This window comes from Musca autumnalis, unplaced genomic scaffold, assembly GCF_047663935.1.
Source record: "Musca autumnalis isolate F117 unplaced genomic scaffold, ASM4766393v1 scaffold_1, whole genome shotgun sequence".
In the NCBI taxonomy this organism is placed as follows: Eukaryota; Metazoa; Arthropoda; class Insecta; order Diptera; family Muscidae; genus Musca; species Musca autumnalis.
Genome location: NW_027411644.1, coordinates 272,897,087 through 272,920,173, shown reverse-complemented (window position 1 = coordinate 272,920,173; position 23,087 = coordinate 272,897,087). Strand labels below are relative to the sequence as shown.

The 23,087-nt window shown below is 36.4% G+C and overlaps 1 protein-coding gene across 1 annotated transcript in view; it reads left to right on the top strand.

Annotated features, from left to right (window-relative positions):
- Window positions 1–1,079: 1,079 nt before the first annotated feature.
- Window positions 1,080–23,087, top strand: part of LOC141390869 (activity-regulated cytoskeleton associated protein 2-like) — a 54,712-nt gene continuing 32,704 nt past the window's right edge. Inside the window, exon 1 of the mRNA XM_073963810.1 lies at window positions 1,080–1,434. Within this exon, the coding sequence (XP_073819911.1) occupies window positions 1,080–1,434 (355 nt within the window). The remainder of the gene's footprint in view (window positions 1,435–23,087) is intronic.

The following is a 23,087-nucleotide window of genomic DNA, read 5'->3' as shown; positions in this document are numbered from 1 at the left end:
AATAAATTAAAGTTGTTTTAATAATATATTAAAACAACGACTATGGGATTAACCCTCCGATGAGTGACAGTTCTGAACTTCACCGTCGTGTGAAAAGGTCCCTACGGACCTTTTTTGTAAATCATGTTTTTTTCATATAAACAATTTTTTTTATTTTATTTTTTTATTTTTTTTGGTTTCTTTGTTTATAACTAAATTCTACATACAAAAATAATTTTTTAAATTTTTTTTAATTTTTTTTTGCTTGAATTTTCTTAAGACTATTATAAAACAAGTAAAAAAGCGTTAAGTTCGGCCGGGCCGAACTTTTCATACCCTCCACCATAAAATATTCTGAACTAAAATGGAATAATTAGTTTTCATTCCTGTCCCCAACTTTAAGTGGGTGCGTTTAAATGTCAGATAATGTACATAAAATGCTTCATTCGGGAGGCCCTTTTTATGGTGCCTATATCTAACTATGTATGTTGAAAATTTTTGGTGGGCTAGAAATTGGGAGGTACCGTTATATAGGGGTTTTAGCGTAGTATCACATATTCGTTGTTTTGTTTTACTTTTTATTTATTGAAAACATAGTAGTTTTGTCCTTTTGAAATTGTGTCATTGTTTATGTTGTCAAATATTTTATTTTACCCCAATATTTATATACATATTTTTTCATACGTTCAGTCTCTTTAAAACCTTCGTACAAACACATATAATTTTATTAAATAAAGAATAGTTTTTTTGTAACGTGTTCGTGTTTTCAATCCGTTCAAGAACCTTCTGTAATTGGCGCCACAAAGATTAGTATCCCGCTACAAATTGACGCCCAACAGCGAGGCCCGAATAACGCCCAGAAAGCCGTGAAGAAGGATTTTTTATTGAAAATATATTAGAGAATTGGTTTCCGACAATAGTGGACATAAATTGTGGCCCTTTCCGTCTGGCAAAATCTGAAATTTTTTCTTCATCCTGTGTAACAATATGAGGAATATTCTTTCGGAATATCCTGTCCATAGTCAAGATATATATGAATAAAAGAGTTATTGCAGAAGGTGCACGCAAAAGCAAAGGAATTAATTACAAGGAATACGAACATGGTTTCTCTTACAACTGAACAGTTTGAAAGTCTATTGAGATCCATAAACAGACCCAGCGAGAAAAATGTATCGTTTAGCGGTTGCTCAGCAAGATACAATGGAGAACGATGTTCTACGAAAGTTGAGGAGTTTATATCAGCTATAACAACATACCAGCTTGTTGAAGACGTTGCTGATGCTAATGCTGTTAATGGTATGCCTATGCTACTTCAAGGAGATGCTGCAGAATGGTGGAGTGGTGTTAAGGGTAAAGCCAAAACTTTCAAAGATGTAACTAAAATGTTACGTGAGGCCTTTGCTCCACCAAAACCAGCATGGCGAATCTATGCGGAATTATTTGAGCTTAAACAGGGTAAGAATGAACCTACAGATACATTCATTAGAAAGAAGAGAACGTTATTTGCGCAGTTAGCAGAAGTTCCTACTAGAGATGGGCGCGTGCCTAAAAAATTAGGCACGAACATGCACGAACACGGACCAACATTTTTATGCACATTCACGCACAAACACGGCGTTTTTCGAGAAGGCACGAACACGCACACTCACGCACGAAATTACAAAACCAGTAAGGAAAGGATCAAAGTCGGGGGCGGGGGTCCGACTATATAATACCATACACCACTGTGAATAGGTAAATATGTATGCGAGCTAAATCCAAATCAGAACAGATTTCGATATAATTTTTCACATTTATTTGTAGACCAAATTCCGTCACATAGTCCAAATTTCGTGCATCAAATACCTCAAATCTGCCTAAATAATATATGAGAGCTATATTCAAATCTGAACCGATTTCGATATAATTTGGCACACTTGACACACTAGGCCAAATCCCGGCAAACATTCCAAATTTATTGAAATCGGACATATATAGCGCGTTTGGTGCATCAAATACCTATAAATCGGACGAGAATATATATGGGAGGTATATCGAAATCTGAACCGATATCTATATAATTTAGCACACTTATTTCTAGGCCAAATCCCGGTGAACATTTCAAATTTTATGGAAATCGTACATATATAGCTAGTTTCGTGCATCAAATGACTTAAATCGGGCGAATATATATATGGGGTTATATCCAAATCTGAACCGATTTCTATATAATTTGGCACACTTATTTCTAGACTAAATTCCATCGCTCATTCCAAATTTCAAATTTGAAATCGGACATATATAGCGTTTTTCTTGCACCAAATGCCTTAAATCGGGCGAAGATATATATTGGGGCTATATCCAAATCTGAACCGATTTTTCCAAAATAAATAGCGTTCGTCCTTTTGCCAAAAAAATATCTTCCCAAATTTTCATGCGAATCGGACAATAAATGCGACCTGTACTTTGTTTACAAAAATACATGGACAGACGGACAGACAGACGGACATGCGTAAATCGACTCATAAAGTGATTCTATGTATATCCCGAAAAGGAACTATGGGTCTATCTCGTTTCCTTTTGCATGTTACAAACTAATGCACAAAGACATAATACACCTTACCACAAGGTGGTGTAGGGTATAAAAAGGAGAAATCGATATAGGTGTACATTTGTTTTTAAAAAATATTCATATGTACTTCTAATTTTTCTATTCATATATAAAAACCATTATTTTCTCCAAGTTAGAACTCAAAAGTCTAGTACGCCTTTCGTTGAGAATATTTCCAGATGTGGAAAAAACTCTCGCTCGTTGCTGAGCTGACGGGTATAGCCAAAAATTTCCTGGCTAATTGTTCTAAATATTTTAGATTAGGTTGTTTTCAAAAGTTTAAAACATCAGTCGGGCTAGATACGGCACTCGATAATATGTATCAATTTCTGTATCAACTTTTTCATTTTTCGTATTTTTGCCATTTTGAAACAAAAACTCTGATAATTAGTGTAAGTGTGGCATTGTAATTTCCTGCTCATCATATGTTCTCACTTTGTATATCAAGTAACATTGCTTTTACATTAGCTAATAAAAATCATCTTCTTATATGTCATTTAGATATGACTTCATTAGCCGGATTTAGTGCATTATCAGGTTTCATTTGCTAAATCCGGTCAAAATCTACCATATTCCCCACACAAAAATAAATCCTCGTATTGGGTGGATTTATTTTAAATCCTCGTATACAACTCTGTTTTTTGCAACATGTTGCTAGAAAATACAAAAAGTTGCAAGCTGGGACAAGAAACAAGGTAGATTCAAAAGTTATGGCGCTTTTATTTCGCTTTTTAAGAAAGAAAATATTATAAAAACGCTAATTATTTTAATGAGCACAATTGTTACAAAAAAGTTCTCTCGAAGTTACTTCAGCGAGTAGATTGCATAATACCTGCAAAATGTTACACAGAATTCGCGGAATGTACAAAAAATTGATAAATTATTGAATATAAGTCTACTTTTTTCAAAATTAAGGCCCATTTAGTGGTCATAAAATTAAAAAAAAATTGTTGTGGATCCAAACTTCACGGCAAATCAAATGAGACTACAATCATACAGATTGGTGTTATAGTTTGGATGTTACAGCCAAAATAAGCACATATTTCGGTCAAAAAAATAATTTTTTGTTTAAAAAAATATTTTTCACATGCATTATGTAGTAGAAAATATTGTAAAAATTTATAGGAATACTTCCTTCATTTTGCTTAAATCTCCCAACAAAATAGACGGATTTTGCTTTATTGACATTCATATTAAAGTTTTCCCATTAGGGAAGCTAATTGGGTTGATGGGGATATACGTCAAAGCTTCTGAAATGGAAATAGAGGTCAAATAACCCATTTTTATTTATATGCATGTTTAAATACGTGTAAATCGCGTAATTATCAAAATCAGTTTGTCCGCATGTGATTTTCAAGTACAGTAATACCGTATCTTTTAATTTGAATATAGTTTACGAAATTTAATTTGGTGGCTAAGATGTAGCATCGGCTGCATCTTAGTGCCTAAAAACCTATATAACGTCGCTAACTTGCGCGGAGTGCGTATGCTTTTTATCCGCATCCGATTTCAGTGTCCACCATAAAAATCTACATCGATATATATCTATTTCAAGGCGGTCAACGAAGAACCGTGGATGTAGCATCACACACTATTTTTTGGGATAAAATGAATGTAGCTCCCTTATCAGTGAAGTTTTCAAATCTCTGTTTCCGCTAAAACAAAGATGCTGTATTAGTTGTTTCATTGCAGTGGAAACGAACCGCAGAAAACGCGATAAAATACGCGATATTTCCAAAAACAATTTTAGGTGATTTTTCTACTTTGGATTTTCTTGTAACTCGCGTTTTAGTGGATGGATTTTCACGGAGAATGATTTATTAGATCCGGAACGTAAAAAACTAAAATGTGCAATCAAGTACGAGGAAATCGAATGACAATTGTAAAAATTAGGCCCGAATAATATGATTTTTAGAAAAATATTCACACAAAATTTCGTCATTTCGATACATATTTCTGTGAAGCTGTGGAGGCTACATTCACGATATACGTATCAAAAGGCTCAGAATCGCAAGTACTATAATCCTATTAAAGCCTTTTTGAAAAATCTGTTTGCGGAACGCGACTAGAAGAAAATGTCAAAAAACACTGTAAATTTGGCTTCAAAATGTCAGCGTCATTTATTGGTAGACGCTGATGAAATTTTGAAAAGTTATACATTAGTGAGATTATCCTTATTTAGTTGGCTTCTACTTTTACTTTGACAGGAAAATCGTGAGAAGTGTGGTTTACTCACAAATCGAGAGAAAACAAAAAAAGACACGTTGGCTTCAACCCATTTTTACCCATTTTCTAACATAAATATAGCCACAGCTTCCACGCAAATTAACTTTTGAGGCCAATATTTTTTGCCACGTCCAAAAATATTTCATTTTATCCATAAACATTTAATTTGTATAATATACAATCACAAGTCGCGTGTTCTAAAAGGGTAAACCTTGGCTTCAGCTATGTTAAATTTTCAAAAATATTGGTGATATACACTTTGATACGATGAAAATGTGCCTCATCGAAATAATGGTTTTAGACCCCAAGTATGTTTGGGCCAAATGTGTTTCAGACAATTTGGAGCCGATCTAGCCATGTCCGTCCGTCTGTCTGGCTGGAGCGCACGATAACTCTCGAACGGATAAACCGATTCGGTTAAAATTTTGGCTTTCGTAATATTTTACCCAAACTTAGTTTAAGTTCGAAGATGGGCTATATCGGTCCACTCCTTCCGGTACCTCCCCCACAAAAGTTCGAAAATGTTCGGAAAATTTGTTCGTACGGTAACTCTTAAAGGGAGTGGCCGAATTGGTCTATACTTTACACATCCTAATATATCTACCAGATATAGATCAGGTTAAAATATGAACTATAGTTGTCCACTCCATCCGGTACCTCCCACACAAAATTTCGGATAAGTTCACTTTAAGACCTAATATCGAATCACTTTGATTTTTGTTGAAGCAACTTTCATTCGCTGCCTCAATTACGATGGTAAAAGTTTCAAACGCCCAAAGTTGTCACACCCCCTAAATACATACGTATTTTTGCTTCAATATACACAGACTGAGGGTATATCTCTGTCGGCAAAGCCGACTGATACTTTTTTGTTTTCTTTCTTGTTTTAGGAATATTTTGGTCGGTTTCTTGTTCGATGTTCGTGTTTAGTAAGGTATCTTGCACGACTTCTAAAGGGAGACCAAAAATTTAGCACGATCGTGTCACATAGTGCGGATCGTGTTTAATCGTGTCGTGCAAAACCGTGTCGAACAAAAAAACACGATCACGCACGGCCGAAAATGCATTCCGGCACGACACGCACAAACACGGCGTTTTTCGAGAAGGCACGAACACGCACTACTCACGGCACGACACGCGCCCACCTCTAGTTCCTACAGAATCCAGCCAGATTGATATGGGAGGCTTCATCCTCAGATAAGGGAACGTGTCTTTCGTCATAAAGTTAAAACCTTTGAAGAACTTTTGGCAGATGCAAGGGATGCTAAACTTACTATCAGTGAACGCGTTGCTGTGAACACTAAACATTTAGAAAGTGGTCCTCAAGGTGGTCTTAAACGTTGCTCCTTTTGCCGAAGGAAAGGCCATACTGCTGAAAACTGTTTTAAAAAGCAAAATGCAGCTGAAGATGTAAATTCAAATGCCAAGACAGAAGTTTTAAAACGGAAATTAGCTTGCTACAAATGTAATACACCAGGTTTTGTTCGTGCGAATTGTCCTAAATGCAATGAAAAGCTAAACGCAAATTTTAATTCCTATGATATGTGTATCGGTCGTGACATTCCAAGGGTGAATGTTGAAATATTTGGATTTTCTGGACAAGCTTATTTTGATACCGGCTCTAAAACGAGTGTAGCCAGTTCAAGTTTGAAGCGAATTATGCAGTTAAAAGGATGTAAATTTGATACCATAAGATGTAAAACAACGTTGGCCGATGGATCCACAACCAATCAAACATTTCTTACAACAACATGCAAGACATTTGTTGGAGGAAGGAGTTTTGATATCGATTTTTTGGTTTTTCCGGAAAATAAAAACAACCGCAGATTTTATGGAGCAGGCAAGTATTGTATTGAATATAGGGCATAAACATTGGTATTTTGAAGGCTGTCCAACTAAAATTTTTGACTTTGCTCAAGAGCTATCAGTCGAGTTGAACTTAGCAGAAACAAACAAAATTACTGAATCGTATGTTAAACGCAAGCCAGTGAAAATGGCAAAGGGACATACGGAATCTCCGTTTATAACTCCAATGAAAAGTTGTCAATCATATGTTTCGGACTTTGAGTCTTATGGTCCTAATTACCATGATTATTCTCCAAATTCAAGCAAACCTATATTTAAAGATGCTCTACCAGATGGTGTCACTACTCCACAAAGAAGAAAGAATGCTGGCTTATCACCACATATGCACCCTGCTCACAGCAACAGAGTGGAAGATGAAATATACACCGAACTTCGCATGGTTGACTTTAAGATCCTGAAAGACTCAGATGCGTTTAATGTTAACGAAGAAAGTAGGATGCAGTTGGATTCCATGTTGGTAAATTACGATGGCATATTTGCTCCATCCGAGGACCAAAATCCGTTTTCAACACAACATGGACCTATGTTGAGAGTTTTTGTTGGGAGCCTTTAATGTCAAATAACTCCTAATTCGGTTAAAAATTGTAGCTAAAATCATCAAAATACCGAAAATCGGTACATAACGTGGGAACTTCAAATGTCATTAACAGCTAGTTCGGAGGTATGTGGCCTATACGAAAATATTAACTTAAATGAACAATTTTTGTTGCAGAATTTTTGTTGGTTTTTAAATTTAAAATTACAGAAAGTTCGTCAAAAAAATAAAGCTAAGGTACGGAAAATCGGGAGGTTTGTTTTTGGGGCTATACTAAAACATGGACCTACGTTTGGTTAAAAATTTTAAGTAAAATCCTCAAAGTACCGAAAATCGAGGAGTATCGTTATATTGGGGCTATGTTGAAAATTGTTGATGCAGATGTGTGGTGACCACTACAACCTTCAAATGTCAAATTACAGTTAGTTCGGTTAAAAATTGTAGCTAAAATTGCCAAATTACTGAAAATTGGGAGGTCGACCTTTCTTGACAATTTTTGGTGGAGGGGTGTGGTGACCACTAAGAATTTCAAATGTCAAATGTTCAAATTACAGATAATTCGGTTAAAACTTGTAGGTAAAATTCTCAAAATACCGAAAATCGGGAGGTACCGTTATATGGGGCTATACCAAAACATGGACCTATGTTCATAATTTTTTCGAATTTAATTTTTTTTATACCCTCCACCATAGGATGGGGGTATATTAAGTTTGTCACTACGTTTGTAACTACTCGAAATAATCATTGTAGACCCCACAAACTATATATATTTTTGATCAGCGTGCAATTCTACATCGATATAGCCATGTCCGTCCGTCTGTGGAAATCACTCTAGCGTCCGAACGGATTGACGTAGGTGGATGAAATTTTGGGAAAATCTATTATATGTACGTAGGACTTTTGGTATTGAAAGCGGGCTATGTAGGTCCACGCTTTCGTATAGCCCCCGTACAAAATGACGCGTGACGCGTCGTCGTTTTAAGGAATTTTTAAGATATTTGTCCCATTTAACCACCGAAGTGGTTGTAATTTGGTATTTTGTGCCTCCAGAGACCAAAAAACATTCCTACCAAAGTTGGTTTATATAGGTCCACGTTTTGGTATAGCCCCCATATAACGCCCCATATAAAGCACGCGTCATTTTAATATATTTTAAATGTATTAGTCCCATTTGACAACAGAATCGGTTGTAACTTTGTATTTTGTTTTTCCAGAGGTTAAGAAACATTTCTACCATAAAACGTGTATATAGGTCCACATTTTGATATAGCGCCATAGGACGATATATCCCGATTTTCGGTATTTTGAAGATTTTGGCCTCACTATCACACCGAGATGGCTGAAATTTGGTATTTAGTGTTCGTTTCCCCCAGAAATATGTAGGTATAGGTCCACGCGATCATATAGCCCCCATAGAACGGTACCTTCCGATTTTCGGTATTTTGAAGGTTGTGGCCACATTAATCCACCGAAATGACTGAAAATTGTGGTGGAGGGTATAAAAAGTTCGGCCCGACCGAACTTAACACTTTTCTTACTTATTTTCACTAAGAACCCTAAATATCAAATTATAGCTAATTCGGTCTAGAAATGTGACTTAAAACGTCAAAATACCGTAAATCGGGGGGTACCGTAATATGGGGGCTATACCAAAACGTGGACCTCTGTCCACAAGTTCTGTTATATAAGTTTGTTGACACTTAAAAACCCTAAATGTCAAGTTATACGTAAATCGGTCTGAAAATGTAGCTAACAACGTCAAAATACCGTAAATCGGGGGGTACCGTTATATGGGGGCTATACCAAAACGTGGACCTATGTCCACAACTTTTGTTACATAAGTTTATTGACACTTAAGAACCCTAAATGTCAAATTATAGCTAAATCGGTCTGAAAACGTAGCTAAAAACTTCAAAATACCGTAAATCGGGGGGTACCGTTATATGGGGGCTATACCAAAACGTGGACCGATATAGCCCATCATCGAACTTGACCAGCCTGCAAACAAAAGACGCATTTTCCCAAAATTTCAGCGTCCTATCTCCATCTTTGTGGATGCTGGAGTGATTACCACAGACGGACGGACGGACGTGCACAGATCGACTCAGACCCTGATCAAGAATATATATACTTTATATGGTCGCAAATGAGTATTTCAATGCGTTACAAACGGAAAAACAAACTTAATATACCCTCCATACTATGGTGGAGGGTATAAAAAATTAAAAATTATTGTTGTTGAGCGTATACTTCTTGTCCCCCGCCCTGTGGGCAAGTGTTGCAGCGATGTAAAAGTGTGCTATGTTCTCCGCAAGCAGCGTTGCCGCAGCCGAAGCAGTATGCCCGCGTTATCCGCTGCCGACCATACTCAGAACGGCAAAGGCAACATGACGGTCTACTTGACCTAGCCGCAAACGACGGTGCATTGACTTCCATCTGTACTCGTATTGGTAATAATGAAATGAAAAGAAAAATAAAAAACAAATAACTATATATTCTATTCTTGAATTTGCAGATGTTTTTTTTACCCTGACATCGAATGCTTCCATCGCATTGCGTATCCTTAGATATGAGGTTATATTGTTGTTCAGGGCACGTTCTTCGATATTTGGTGTGGCCAATTGTTTCGTTAGCAATAACAAGAACGACCGCAGTCTGTCACTCTTTTTTATAGGCTTAATTTCGTTGCAAATCGTAAAAACAACCAATGCAGCGACGTCTAGCATATTATAAAACATGGCCAACGGTCATCGTCGTGTTGCTCTTTTGCAGCTGTAAGTGCCTAGCATTTGATCCATGGTATCAACGCTGCATTTGTTGGCGTTGTAATCTAATATGGCATATGGCTTCCGCTTCTCGGTTTGCTCGTCAACGTGGCAGGTGTAGTGCATTGTGGAGAGCACGTTCACCACTTTATTTTTTTCGGCACGTACGAGCATAACGCTATATCCCCTTCGTTGAACCCAAATAATGTACTATTGATGGTGCGCTTCGGATTCTTCTTGAACTCCTGTGGAATGAATGTTTTGTTGTAGCGCACTGTACCAACATATGCGGTCTTCCTCCTCAACAAAATACGCGCCAAGTCAAGAGTGGTAAAGAAATTATCCGCGTATATAGTACGGCCAGCATCTAAATAATTTTCCACAAGATCCAGCACTACGTTGTGCCCTTGGTTTTTCATCCGTTGTTGGTTTGGCAATTTTCCAGAATATATCACTCCCCTCACAGGATAATAACTCTGTGAGTCACATAATCACATTACTTAGCTTGCTTTGACGGAATATATTGTGTGAAGCGGGTGCGGCCTCTGTAAGGGAACGACTGCTCACCAACTGTTAGTGCTTCATGCTACCAAGTTATGTTGCAGCATTTGCCAAATATCGTCAATAGCCGCAGTTTTGCTGTTGATGAGTCGCTATTGTCGAGTATTGCTATTGTCGAATCGAATAAATTGTTTTATACACATGAAGCGATCGTACGACAACGCAGCTTTGTATATTGGGCAACGCGTAGCGCCTCATAATTCCATAGCTGGTTCATGGTTTGATCTTGTGAGTCCAGCATACAAAAGAATAGCTACAAAGGCGTCAAACTCTTTCAATGTCACTGGCTTCCACTCCTTTTTATACCCTCAGCATTTATGCTAACGAGGGTATAATGTGCCTCATCGAAATAATGGTTTTAGACCCCAAGTATGTTTGGACGAAATGTCATTCAGACAATTTGGAGTCGATTTAGCAATGTCCGTCCGTCTGTCTGTCTGTCCGTCTGTCTGTCTGGCTGGCTGGTGCGCACGATAACTCTCGAACGGATGAACCGATTTGGTCCAAAATTTGGCTATCGCAATATTTTGTCCAAACTTAGTTTAAGTTCGAAGATGGGTTATATCGGTCCACTCCTTCCGGTACCTCCCCCACAAAAGATCGAAAATGTTCGGAAAATTTGTACGTACGATAACTCTTGAAGGGAGTAACCGATTTGGTCCATACTTTGCAAATCATGAAATGTCTGCCGGACTTAGATGAATTTCCAATATGGACTCAATCGGTCCAATCCTTCGGGTACCTTCGGGTACCACACAAAATTTGGGATAAGTTCAGTTTAGGACCTGCTCTCGAATCGCTTTGATTTTTGTTTTAGAAACTTGTATTCACTGCCCTCCATACAACGGTACAAGTTTCATCAGGGGCAAGTCCACACTTCCTGAGAAAATAGCCCCAAAGTTGCAAAACAAACCGCTATATCACCGTGTGAGGTGGTTGGAGCGCAAGATAACTCTCGAACGGATCTGCTGATTCGGTCCAAAATTTGGCCTTAGTAATATTTTGCCCAAACATAGTTTAAGTTCGAAGATAAGCCATATCGGTCCACTCCTTCAGGTACCCCCCCACAAAAGTTCAAAAATGTTCGGAAGAATTGTTCGTACGGTAACTCTTGAAAGGAGTGACCGAATGGGTCCATACTTTACACTTCCTAATATATCTACCAGATATAGATCAGGTTCAAATATGGACTATATTTGTCCACTCCATCCGGTACCTCCCACACAAAATTTCGGATAAGTTCACTTTAAGTCCTCCAATCGAATCACTTTGATTTTTGTTGAAGCAACTTGCATTCGCTGCCTCAATTACGATGGTAAAATTTTTTTCAGGGGCAAGTCCATACTTCTTGAGCGAGCATCCTGAAGGGTGTAAAAACCTCCTATGGTACCATATGTAGTGGCTGGAGATCCACTTCCATAATGGTCAATGTCGATCCATTCTTTTAAGTATCTCCTCCGCAAAACTTTTAATCTTTAATCCTAATCAACATTTTTGTCGATTCATACATGCAAAATTTTTGAAAACCCCTAAACGCATATGTTTTTTGGGAAAACAAATTCTCAATATACACAGGCTGAGGGTATGTCTCTGTCAGCAAAGCTGACTGATACTTTTTTTACTTGTTATTCGTGGGATTCACCAAATTCCATGCAGCTGTAACTTCCCTGCCTTTACGATTTGTTTCACTTAGTATTAAGTGTATAATTTCCTCGGTCATGACTGAACGCATTATTGTATAGGGGTCGTGTATATTTCCTGTTGGTCCTCGTTTCTTTCTTGTGAAGTCGACCACGTTATGATTACGAGTGCGTGATGTTGGTGGTGCTTTTTTACTCCATTGGGTGCCATCTTTACCAATATAGTAACTTTCATTCGTTTCATGTCCATCATTTTCTTCCTCTTCATCATCGTCGTCATCAGTATCTTCATTTAGCTCGAAGTATCCTTCAGTTTCGGCATCTGATCAATCAATCAATTTTTTCATCCATGTCTTCGTCCATAAAATCAGCAAATCTACTATCAGCTGCACGCCTTTCATCCGCAGTCCTTTGCTGGTAACGTCTATTACGGCGTACAACAATTTCAGCAACGTCCAAAATACTTGCATCTGCCATATTTATATTTTTGTTTCTATCACACACGATTTTACTCTTCGCTGTTTAAATTTTGACTGATTTGGTTTACGAAACTACAACTTCTTTTATACTCTTTCGTACGTCTACCTAAACTCAAAGACATTAGGGATGATGATAAAAACAAAAAATTCTAAGAACAAAAATACTAAGAACAAAAAATTCTAAGAACTGGTTTATTGGTAGTAATATAAAATTAGAATATTAGTGGCCGAAGTAGGAGTAATTTCAGTTTGAAAAGGCAAAAAGGTCCCTAGGGACCTTCTCACTCATCGGAGGGTTAAGCCTGACTATTTTGAAAAGCAAAATAGAAGTCGTCATCCCAAATAAAAAACGCCAACCCTCTTAAAGTACATCTTTAATAATAAAAATCAAATGTCGTTCGTTGGTAATGGCGTCAGGTGAGCACACTTTTACGCCTACTTTTTTCAATTGTTAATTTTTATCTTTTCTTCAAAAACTACTGAACCGATTTTTCTGAAATTGGCAGGGAATGTACAGGATGGCCCCCCAAAACAGGCTACATATTTGATTAAATTCTATAAAAACTACTGACCTGATTTTCCTGAAATTGAATTCGACTTAACCGTTTTTATACCCTCAGCATTTATGGTAAAATGTGCCTCATCGAAATAATGGTTTTAGACCCCAAGTATGTTTGGACGAAATGTGTTTCAGACAATTTGGAGTTGATTTAGCCATGTCCTTCCCTCTGTTTGGCAGGCTGGAGCGCACGATAACTCTCGAACGGATCAACCGATTCGCTCCAGAATTTGGCTTTCGTAATATTTTGTCCAAACATAGTTTAAGTTCGAAGATGGGTTATATCGGTCCACTCCTTCCGGTTCCTCCCCCACAAAAGTTCGCAAATGTTCGAAAAATTTGTGCGCATGATAACTATTAAAGGAAGCAAACTTTGTACATCGTCAAATTTCTACCAGACTTAGATTAGGTTCCAATATGGACTTAATTGGTCCCCTCCTTCGGGTAACTCCCACACAAAATATCGGAAAAGTTCAGTTTAGGACCTGCCCTCGAATCGCTTTGATTTTTGTTGTAGCAACTTACATATATTCACTGCCCCCCATACGACGGTACAAGTTTCATCAGGAGCAAGTCCATTCTTCCTGATAAAATAGCCTGAAAGATGCAAAAAACCCCTATGACACCCTGTGTAGTGGTTGGAGCGCAATATAACTCTCGAATGGGTCTGCCGATTCGGTCCAAAATATGGCTTTCGTAATATTTTGTGCAAACTTAGTTTAAGTTCGAAGATAAGCCATATCGGTCCACTCCTTCAGGTACCTCCCCCACAAAAGTTCAAAAATGTTAGGAAAAATTGTTGCCACGATAACTCTTGATGGGAGTGACCGATTTGGTCCCCACTTTACAGAAGTAAGGTAGAAGCTATATATTTTTGAATTGTCGAGCATAAAGTCCATAAAAAGTTGTGATTAATACTGATTACGATGGGCCAGCATTGCGGACCGGGGTCAGCTAGTATTCAATAAAAATTTGAGCTACAAAACAGATTTTTAAATTTAAAAAAAAATTATCTAAATTACTTTCGTACCAATATATGTATAAACATAAATACGAACACGTAGTTAAGAAGGACATCCAACATAGTTCAGCTCAAATTGAAACGAACTTCTTATGATAATTAAATTTTGCACATCCTTTTGTTGATACAGACAAAAGGTTAAAAACTTCTAACTGATTAATCGAACAAAGACCTACTTAGATACTTTACTCAGCAATAACAGTGAATTGATATTATTTTTATTGTTTATTATTTTCAATTTAAACCTTAAAAAGACTTGCACATAACTTTTGAGGGCTTATGGTTCCTGGAATGAAAATATTTCTACTCTCACCTAAAATAAATTCGATTGCTACCAAAATTCTCCTTTACCAAGGCGCTTAAAAAAAAGAAAACGCTTCGCCAAATACGTTTATTGAAACTTTTCCCTTAAGGGAAATTGTTTACCTTTGTTTTCACCTGATATCCCAGACATCCCTGACTGCCAGTGATAATGACAGCTGTTAAATGACTGCTAGCTAATATTAAACCTACCTTTTTGACGTTTGATGTGGTAAATGAAGTCGGCAGGCAGATGTTAGTACCACGTGTCTCCATAAAAAATTGATAAAATGGAAAATGTTTTGTGATACAAGTTATTGAATCGAATCTAAGTTGTTTTTTACACTTACACACATGTAATGAAAGTCAAACATTCACTTTCCGCCATTAAAAACACATATTAACGCACACACAAACCTAGCAATGTTATGTATAAACTCCTGACACTTCTTTGTATAAACTCTGTGTCTGTGCCACATATTGCAGAGGATTAAACTTTAAAGAAAAGAAATCTGTGAAAGGAACTTGTGTGTGGAAATTATGCCAATAAAAAATGAAATTTATTCTAATTTTGACATACTCAAAATTCCAAAAGGACAGCAACAAAATATGCGCCATGGCAGTAGGGATTAAATTTCAACACATAACAAATAACAATGGGGTATATAATTACAATGCTCAACAAAATTGAAAAAGTGAAATGTTTCAACCGAATTTTTTTCGTTTCTAACTGTAATCGGCGAATTATTTTCAAATCCGCTCTCGGCTTTTCTCAAGTTTTCTTAGCTCAAAACGAGTTCTTTAACGAGTTTTAGCCAGAATTTCGTTATATTCAGAAAAAACCAAATACTTTTTGTGGATTTTCTACACTTATATATCAAGGATATGTTGTACGCTCGATAAAAAAAGTTTTTGAAATAATTATGGTGAATATATGTATATCAAAAAATATAGAAAACATACGACGGACCTCGTAAAAATTTCATATTTTGACTAATTTAAGCTGTAATTACGTCATCGGGGGAAGTCATAGGATCTTCGTATGGCATACCGGATATACTTAGGGTGTCTACTATATAGTCCAGTATTCAAATATATAATATAAAGTTCATAGCGCCCATGATTCGGCCATAACCTAAAAAACGAAAAGAAATTTCGGTTGAAACATTCAACTTTTTAAATTTTTTTGAGCAGTGTAATCATTTTTATAATCATAAAGATTATCATTTACTTACCTATAAAAGTATATATATTCCAGTTGTATCCCTGTCAAATCTTCTATAAAAGTTACGAATTATGCCCTTTGTTACAACAAACTTCTCTTAATGTCAATATCTGTCAATGGATTACTACGCGAAAAAAAACATAACCACTATTTGAAGCACTTAAAATTGATATACGTAAAATAATTGTAAATGGCCGTTTACTTAGACCAAATTAACATCTGTTGACCACTGATGTTGTTTGTTTTATTTATGGCGATGCGAAATCATTAGAGGGTGGTTTTTGGTGTCCATATATATTGCGGTAGTTTGAAGAGAGCACATAGTAGTAGTTTGAAGCTACCCTGGGGGTGTTAAATGCAGTTTCCCAGGTGAAAAATCGGTGAGATCAAAGTCTCTTTGAGGATCAGGATCTTCGCTTGGTATCTTCCAACCCCTACAGTCTCACTTACTTTTCACTAAACGGAAAAGACACAGTAAATGGCAATCAAAAAGTCTCGAGAAATACTAGTCCTTTTGGCTTTCATAATAGTATGATTTCTCTGCTGCTGTGAACACCATGCGCCCCAAAAACAAAAAGAAAGCAAACAAAAAACATAGAGTCGATAAAATAAAGCCAAAATGAAAAATATTTGCAAAAGTTCAGTACTGTTAAACAACAACTTCAAAACGATATTTTGTGAATGAAAACAAATAATGAATAGCATTTAAATATAGAAGGGTGCCCGTAATTTGTAGCCTAGATACGTATATGCCACTTAAAATTTTTGCGTAAAAAAAAACAAAAAATATAACAATATATTCTTGGGGTTTCATTAACTAATGCAAAGCCTTCGGCGAATCTTTAAGTTTTACATTACAAGGATTTAAAATGCTGTGTTATGGAAACATTACCATATAATATTTAATGCTTCTGAAAGCAATTGAATTAAATACAAATTATTTAATTAAGCCGTTGAATGTATAAGATAAGAACTTATGAAAACAGACAGTAGGAAAGGTAAAACATCCCTTTTAAAAGGGATTAATATTTAAAAGGTATTTATATTTATACTAGCGGACCCGGCGAACTTCGTCTCGCTATTAAGGAATAAAATTTCATACAAAAACTCAATTTTCGATTTTTTCCACTTTTTCCGACTTTTCCAGAGAGATTTTCCAAAATTTACTTCCGTAAAGACCTTCTCCTCGAAAATACGAATAAGTGACAAAAAAAATTACAGAAGCCGTTCTCATTTTATGAATTACTATACATTTTTTACACCATTTTTATATATATAGATTAACAACCTCTTGCAAGTTTAAAGTTGCCATATATAACAAAAAAACTTGGGGAATTGCTTGGAATATTTGAAAAAAATATGAAGAAAGTTAAGTCAAAAATAATCACGACTTGTCAGGTAGAAACTAAAAGAGGGATTAAAATAAATGCTACATTTTGTGTAATTATGGCGTAATCCCAACATCAGATTTCAAGATATATGAAACCAAGAACAATAAGTTAAAGTATGCAAATCTTTGAAATATTAAATTATTTCGTAATATGGAATCTTATTGAAATACTCGCAGCATAAGTTTTAAATGGGGTACATAAATTGCTCTTGGTTTCATATGACTTGAAATCTGACATATATATACTATATAATGTTAATCTGTATATCATCAATATCTACACTAAAGATTATTCATGAAACATCGTTATAATGAGACACTTAATGTCAGCGCCTGAATACATACATACACATACAGAGTGTGATTAATGACACTTGTTGCAATTCTATCACCTTTATTGTAAACAATGGATGACAGCGTGTTTGTGTGGATGCATATCCACATAATTATTATGCATGTATGCAAACAAGGATGTGTGGCATCAACACTTCATTTATTGTACACGGTGCGCCTTAACTAACTTTAAATGGAAGGTGCTTACACCTGGGAAGTTTTTGCGGATTCTGAAACAGCAATGTTCATAGATAAGAAAAATCCAAAAACAAAAATAAACGCCGGAGGGATTTTCAAATAAATCGCGGTCAAAGTTCACATTTTTAAGGTTACTCTAGGTTTTCACGATTTTGCTTTCCTATAGTTATGGGACTAATGAAAATGTTGTAGCAGTGAAAATTCTCTACAATATCGACCTTTATGGCTTTTTTCTAGGTTTTACCATTTTTGAGATATAGAAGTTGAAATTGGGACAATGCATTGACTGTATAGCCTCCTTATAAAACAATGTCATGACTGCAATTTCCCAACTTAAACTTATATAAAAACATCGGATTTTTGCATATTTTTGAAATTTCAACCAATTTTAACTACATTATTATACATAATTATGTCGTTTATTTATTTATTTATTTTTTATTTTGATTCCTACACAACAAGATTTAAATCTTATAAGTTAGAGTGCAGGATTATACAGTGAGAAAACATATCCATCTTAAAATTGAGGGTTTACATTTGTATGTGTTTAACAATTGAATTATAAAACAAATGAAATATTAGACAATAATTGATTTTGATACAACATAAAAAGTTTGTGAAAACAATGTTTAAATAAAACAAGTAAAAAAGTATCAGTCGACTTGGCCGACAGAGATATACCCTCAGCCTGTGTATATTGAAACAGTTTTTTCCAAAATACGTATGTATTTAGGGGTTTAAAGATCAAAAGTTTTGCGGAGGAGACATGGACTGTTATGGAAGTGGATCTCCAGCCACCACATATGGTGCCATAGGTGGTTTTTACACTTTTCGGGCTGTTTGCTCAAGAAGTATGGACTTGCGCCTAAGAAAACTTTTACCATCGTAATTGAGGCAGCGAATGCAAGCTGCTTCAACAAAAATCAAAGTGATTCGATATCAGGTCTTAAAGTGAACATATCCGAAATTTTGTGTGGGAGGTACGGGATGGAGTTGACAAATATAGTCCATATTCGAACCTGATCTATATCTGGTAGATATTATGAGAATGTGTAAAGTATTGACCAAATCGGTCACTCCCATCAAGAGTTATCGTGCGCACAATTTTTCCGAATATTTTTGAACTTTTGTAGGGTAGGTACCTGAAGGAGTGGACCGATATGGCTTATCTACGAACTTAACGTAAGTTTGGAAACAATATTACGAAGGCCAAATTTTGGCCGGAATCGGCATTTCCGTTCGAGAATTATCTTGCTCCTCCACCCATAAATATGGTGTCATAGGGTGTGTTTTTCAACTTTCAGGCTATTTTTTCAGGAAGTATGGACTTGCCCTTGAGGAAACTTGTACCTTCGTATAGGGGTCAGTGAATACAAGATGTTACAACAAAAACCAAGGCCATTCGAGAGCAGGTCCTAAACTGAACTTTTCCGAAATTTTGTGTGGGAGGTACTCGAAGGAGTTTACCGATTGAATCCATATTGGAACCTTATCTAAGTCTGGTAGAAATTTCATAACGTGCAAAGTATGGACCAAATCGGTTACTCCCTTCAAGAGTTTTTGTACGCACAAATTTTCCGAACATTTTCGAACTTTTGCGGGGGAGGTACCGGAAGGAGTGGACCGATATAATCCATCTTTGAACTTGAACTAAGTTTGGACAAAATATTACGAAAGCCAAATTTTGGACCGAATCGGCAGATCCGTTCGAGAGTTACCTTGCGCTCCAACCTCTACACACGGTGTCAATGGGTTTTTTGTAACATTCTGGCTATTTTCTCAGGAAGTATGGACTTGCCCCTAATGAAACTTACAGCGTCGTATAGAGGACAGCGAATACAACTTGCGTAAACAAAAATCAAAGCGATTCGAGACCAGGTCCTAAACTGAACTTTTCCGAAATTTTGTGTGGGAGGTACCCGAAGGAGTGGACCGATTGAGTCCATATTGGAACCTCATCTAAGTTTAGTAGAAATTACACGATGTGCAAAGTATAGACCAAATCGGTTATTCCCTACAAGAGTTATCGTGCGCACAAGTTTTGCGACAATTTTTGAACATTTGTGGGGGAGGTACCCGAAGGAGTGGACCTATATGGCCCATCTTCGAACTTAAATCGAATCTGGACAAAATATTTCGATACCCAAAATTTGAACCGAATCGATTGATCCGTTCGAGAGTTATCGTGCGCACCAGCCTGCCAGACAGACAGACAGACGGACAGACAGACAGACGGACGGACATTGCTAGATCTACTCAAAATTGTCTGAAACGGATATCGTACAAACATACTTGGGGTCTAAAACCATTATTTCGATGAGGCACATTTTTGGTCGTATCAAAGTGTAAATACCCTCTTTAGCCTAAAGGCTGAGGGTATAAATAGGTAAAAAAACTTTTTAAGTTAAACGGTTTTATGTTAAATATACATTGCAATGTTTAAGACAAATGTACTAAAAACTAAAAAATAATAAAATAGATACAGTCGTAGGAATTATAAACATATGCATAGACTAGACTAAAATAAAACCGTGGGGCACGTCAATTGTCTACAAATTATCGACTGTATGTGCGATAGAAGAATCGTTTAATTCGTCGTTAGGCAGTTGGCCCGCAGACGGTGAGGAAATTACTTACTATTTTCTTGCTCATGGAAATTCCAATAGTTATACACTCCATGTAAATAAAAGAGATGTTTCAGCTAGTTTATCGTTGGACATTCACACTGCTGGCTGGCGAGGAATCGTTTCACTGCTCGTAGTTTGTCTTTAATCGACTACTCGAGCACTACTCGCTCACCGCTATGATACCCTAAAACTCGCTTATTATCGAGTTTGCTAGCTTGTTTCCACATTCTAGCCCTACTTATCACACGTCCATCGTTGTCGGTTGAACAACTGCCTAATTATAGTGTAACATTACAAAACAAACATTTTAATCAACGATTGTAGACAATTGAAGTGCCCCACGGTTTTATTTTAGTCTAGTCTATGCATATGTTTATAATTCCTACGACTGTATCTATTTTATTATTTTTTAGTTTTTAGTACATTTGTCTTAAACATTGCAATGTATATTTAACATAAAACCGTTTAACTTAAAAAGTTTTTTACCTATTTTTATTTTCTAGTTTTTAGTTTTTATTTCGCATTCTGTTTAATTCATTTAGTGCTTCATTATTACAAGGTTTCTTGCCCGTTAGTTTATTGCAGTCCAACTCCTCTATACGTAGTCCCTGCAAAGATCTTACTCTACTAAGAGCCACGTAGGCTTGACCTTCTTCAAACAGTTTCGCACCTAAGTATACGACTGCGTGATCCACAGTGCTGGCCTGCATTTTATGTATTGTAGAAGCCCATGATAGTATTAAAGGCAACACACATCTGTGTGTATCGCTCCCGTTGTTTTGTTAACCTGGCTTCATATTCTTCAGGCGTTTCTGACGCTATTATCTGTGTGTATCGCTCACGTTGCTTTGTTAACCTGGCTTCATATTCTTCAGGCGTTTCTGACGCCGTCATTTGTATATATCGCTGACGTTGCTTTTTTAACCTGGCCAAATATTGCTCAGGTGTTTTTGACGCTAATTGTTCCCGTCGTTTCTGTAATCGACTATTTCTATCACCTTCACTTTCTTTAGCTCGTTTTGCTTTATTCTTTTCTTTTGCTTTTTGAAGCCTTCGTTTACGTTGTGTTGCAGTTTCTGTTTTATTTGTGTTTGTATTTTTATATATTTTTTTACCATTTTGTTCCCACGAGTAATGGACATTTAAACGGTCGACCCCCCCAGAGGTCCAATAAAGGGGCAAGGCTATGTACAACAAGATGCGCCTGAGTCTTGAGGGGAAAACGCTAACGACATATCATTTTTATCCACCCTAATGCCATACAGTTCTCGGCGCGTTTTAACCTTTCACCTTAACTTGGGTGGTGTACCGCTAACGACTCATCATTTTTAGCCACCCTAACGCCACGCAGTCCTCAACACGATAAAAAATCTTGACTTGGGTGGTGGATTCAGGCTGGATTAATCAGATACCTAAACTACAGATTCAATTTCTAAATTTAAATCTTAATTATACGCCATTTAGTGGCTGCGCCCATCTTAAATATTGAGGTTGTATAGTGCACTGTATTCTTCTTGTCAAGCCCTTTTATTTGATACCCATATTGGTGAGATTGATAAAACCTAAGTTATCCGCAATTTTGTAGAGGCCGCCATCTTGGATTTTAATTTTATATATTCAGTACATTGTATTCTACTGGTTGAGCACTTTCATTTGATATCCATATTGATGGGATAGATAAAACCTACGTTATCCGCCATCTTGGATTTCAATTTGTTATAGTATATTGTATTCTGCTTGATGAGCCCTTTCATTTGATACCCATATTGATGGGATTGATAAAACCTACGTTATCCGCCATTTTGTAGCGGCCGCCATCTTGGATTTCAATTTTTATATTGGATTTCAATTTTGTTGAGGCCTTTCATTTGATACCCATATTGATGGGATTGATAAAACATACGTTATCCGCCATTTTGTAGCTGCCGCCATCTTGGATTTCAATTTTTAATAGTATATTGTTGTTGAGCTTGTTGAGCCCTTTCATTTGATACCCATATTGATGGGATTGATAAAACCTACGTTATCCGCCATTTTGTAGCGGCCGCCATCTTGGATTTCAATTTGTTATAGTATATTGTATTCTGCTTGTTGAGGCCTTTCATTTGATACCCATATTGATGGGATTGATAAAACATACGTTATCCGCCATTTTGTAGCTGCCGCCATCTTGGATTTCAATTTTTAATAGTATATTGTTGTTGAGCTTGTTGAGCCCTTTCATTTGATACCCATATTGATGGGATTGATAAAACCTACGTTATCCGCCATTTTGTAGCGGCGGCCATCTTGAATTTATAATGACAATGAATAAACATAATTGTATTGTCACCAAAATCCAAAGTGTATACAAAATTTCAGATTAATCGGTTGACAGGAAGAGGGTGAAATTTGAATTACTAAATTTGACCCAAGAATAAATAATAAAACAAACGGGGTGAGCTAAATAAAACCATTTAAAAAAGAAAATATATGTGAAAAAGAAGATAAAAAATTTAACGGTTACACTTGTTAAATCGCTTCCAAATTCTGAAAATAGTTAGTAATTTTATATTTAAACGTATGTTCGTTACTGATGCTTTGCAATTCGTGAGGAAGAGAATTCCAGAGACGTATAGTACTTATAAAGAAATGACAATTTGATACCTGGCTCTGCCGTCTCAAGTTTATAATATTTTTTCCTCTGTCAGATCTAAAAAAATTAAGCCGTTCAAAAATATATTTAGGTGTTTTTTATATATAACTTTCTGGAGAAATATTAAGGCTTTCACATGGAGAAGAGAGTTTATACTG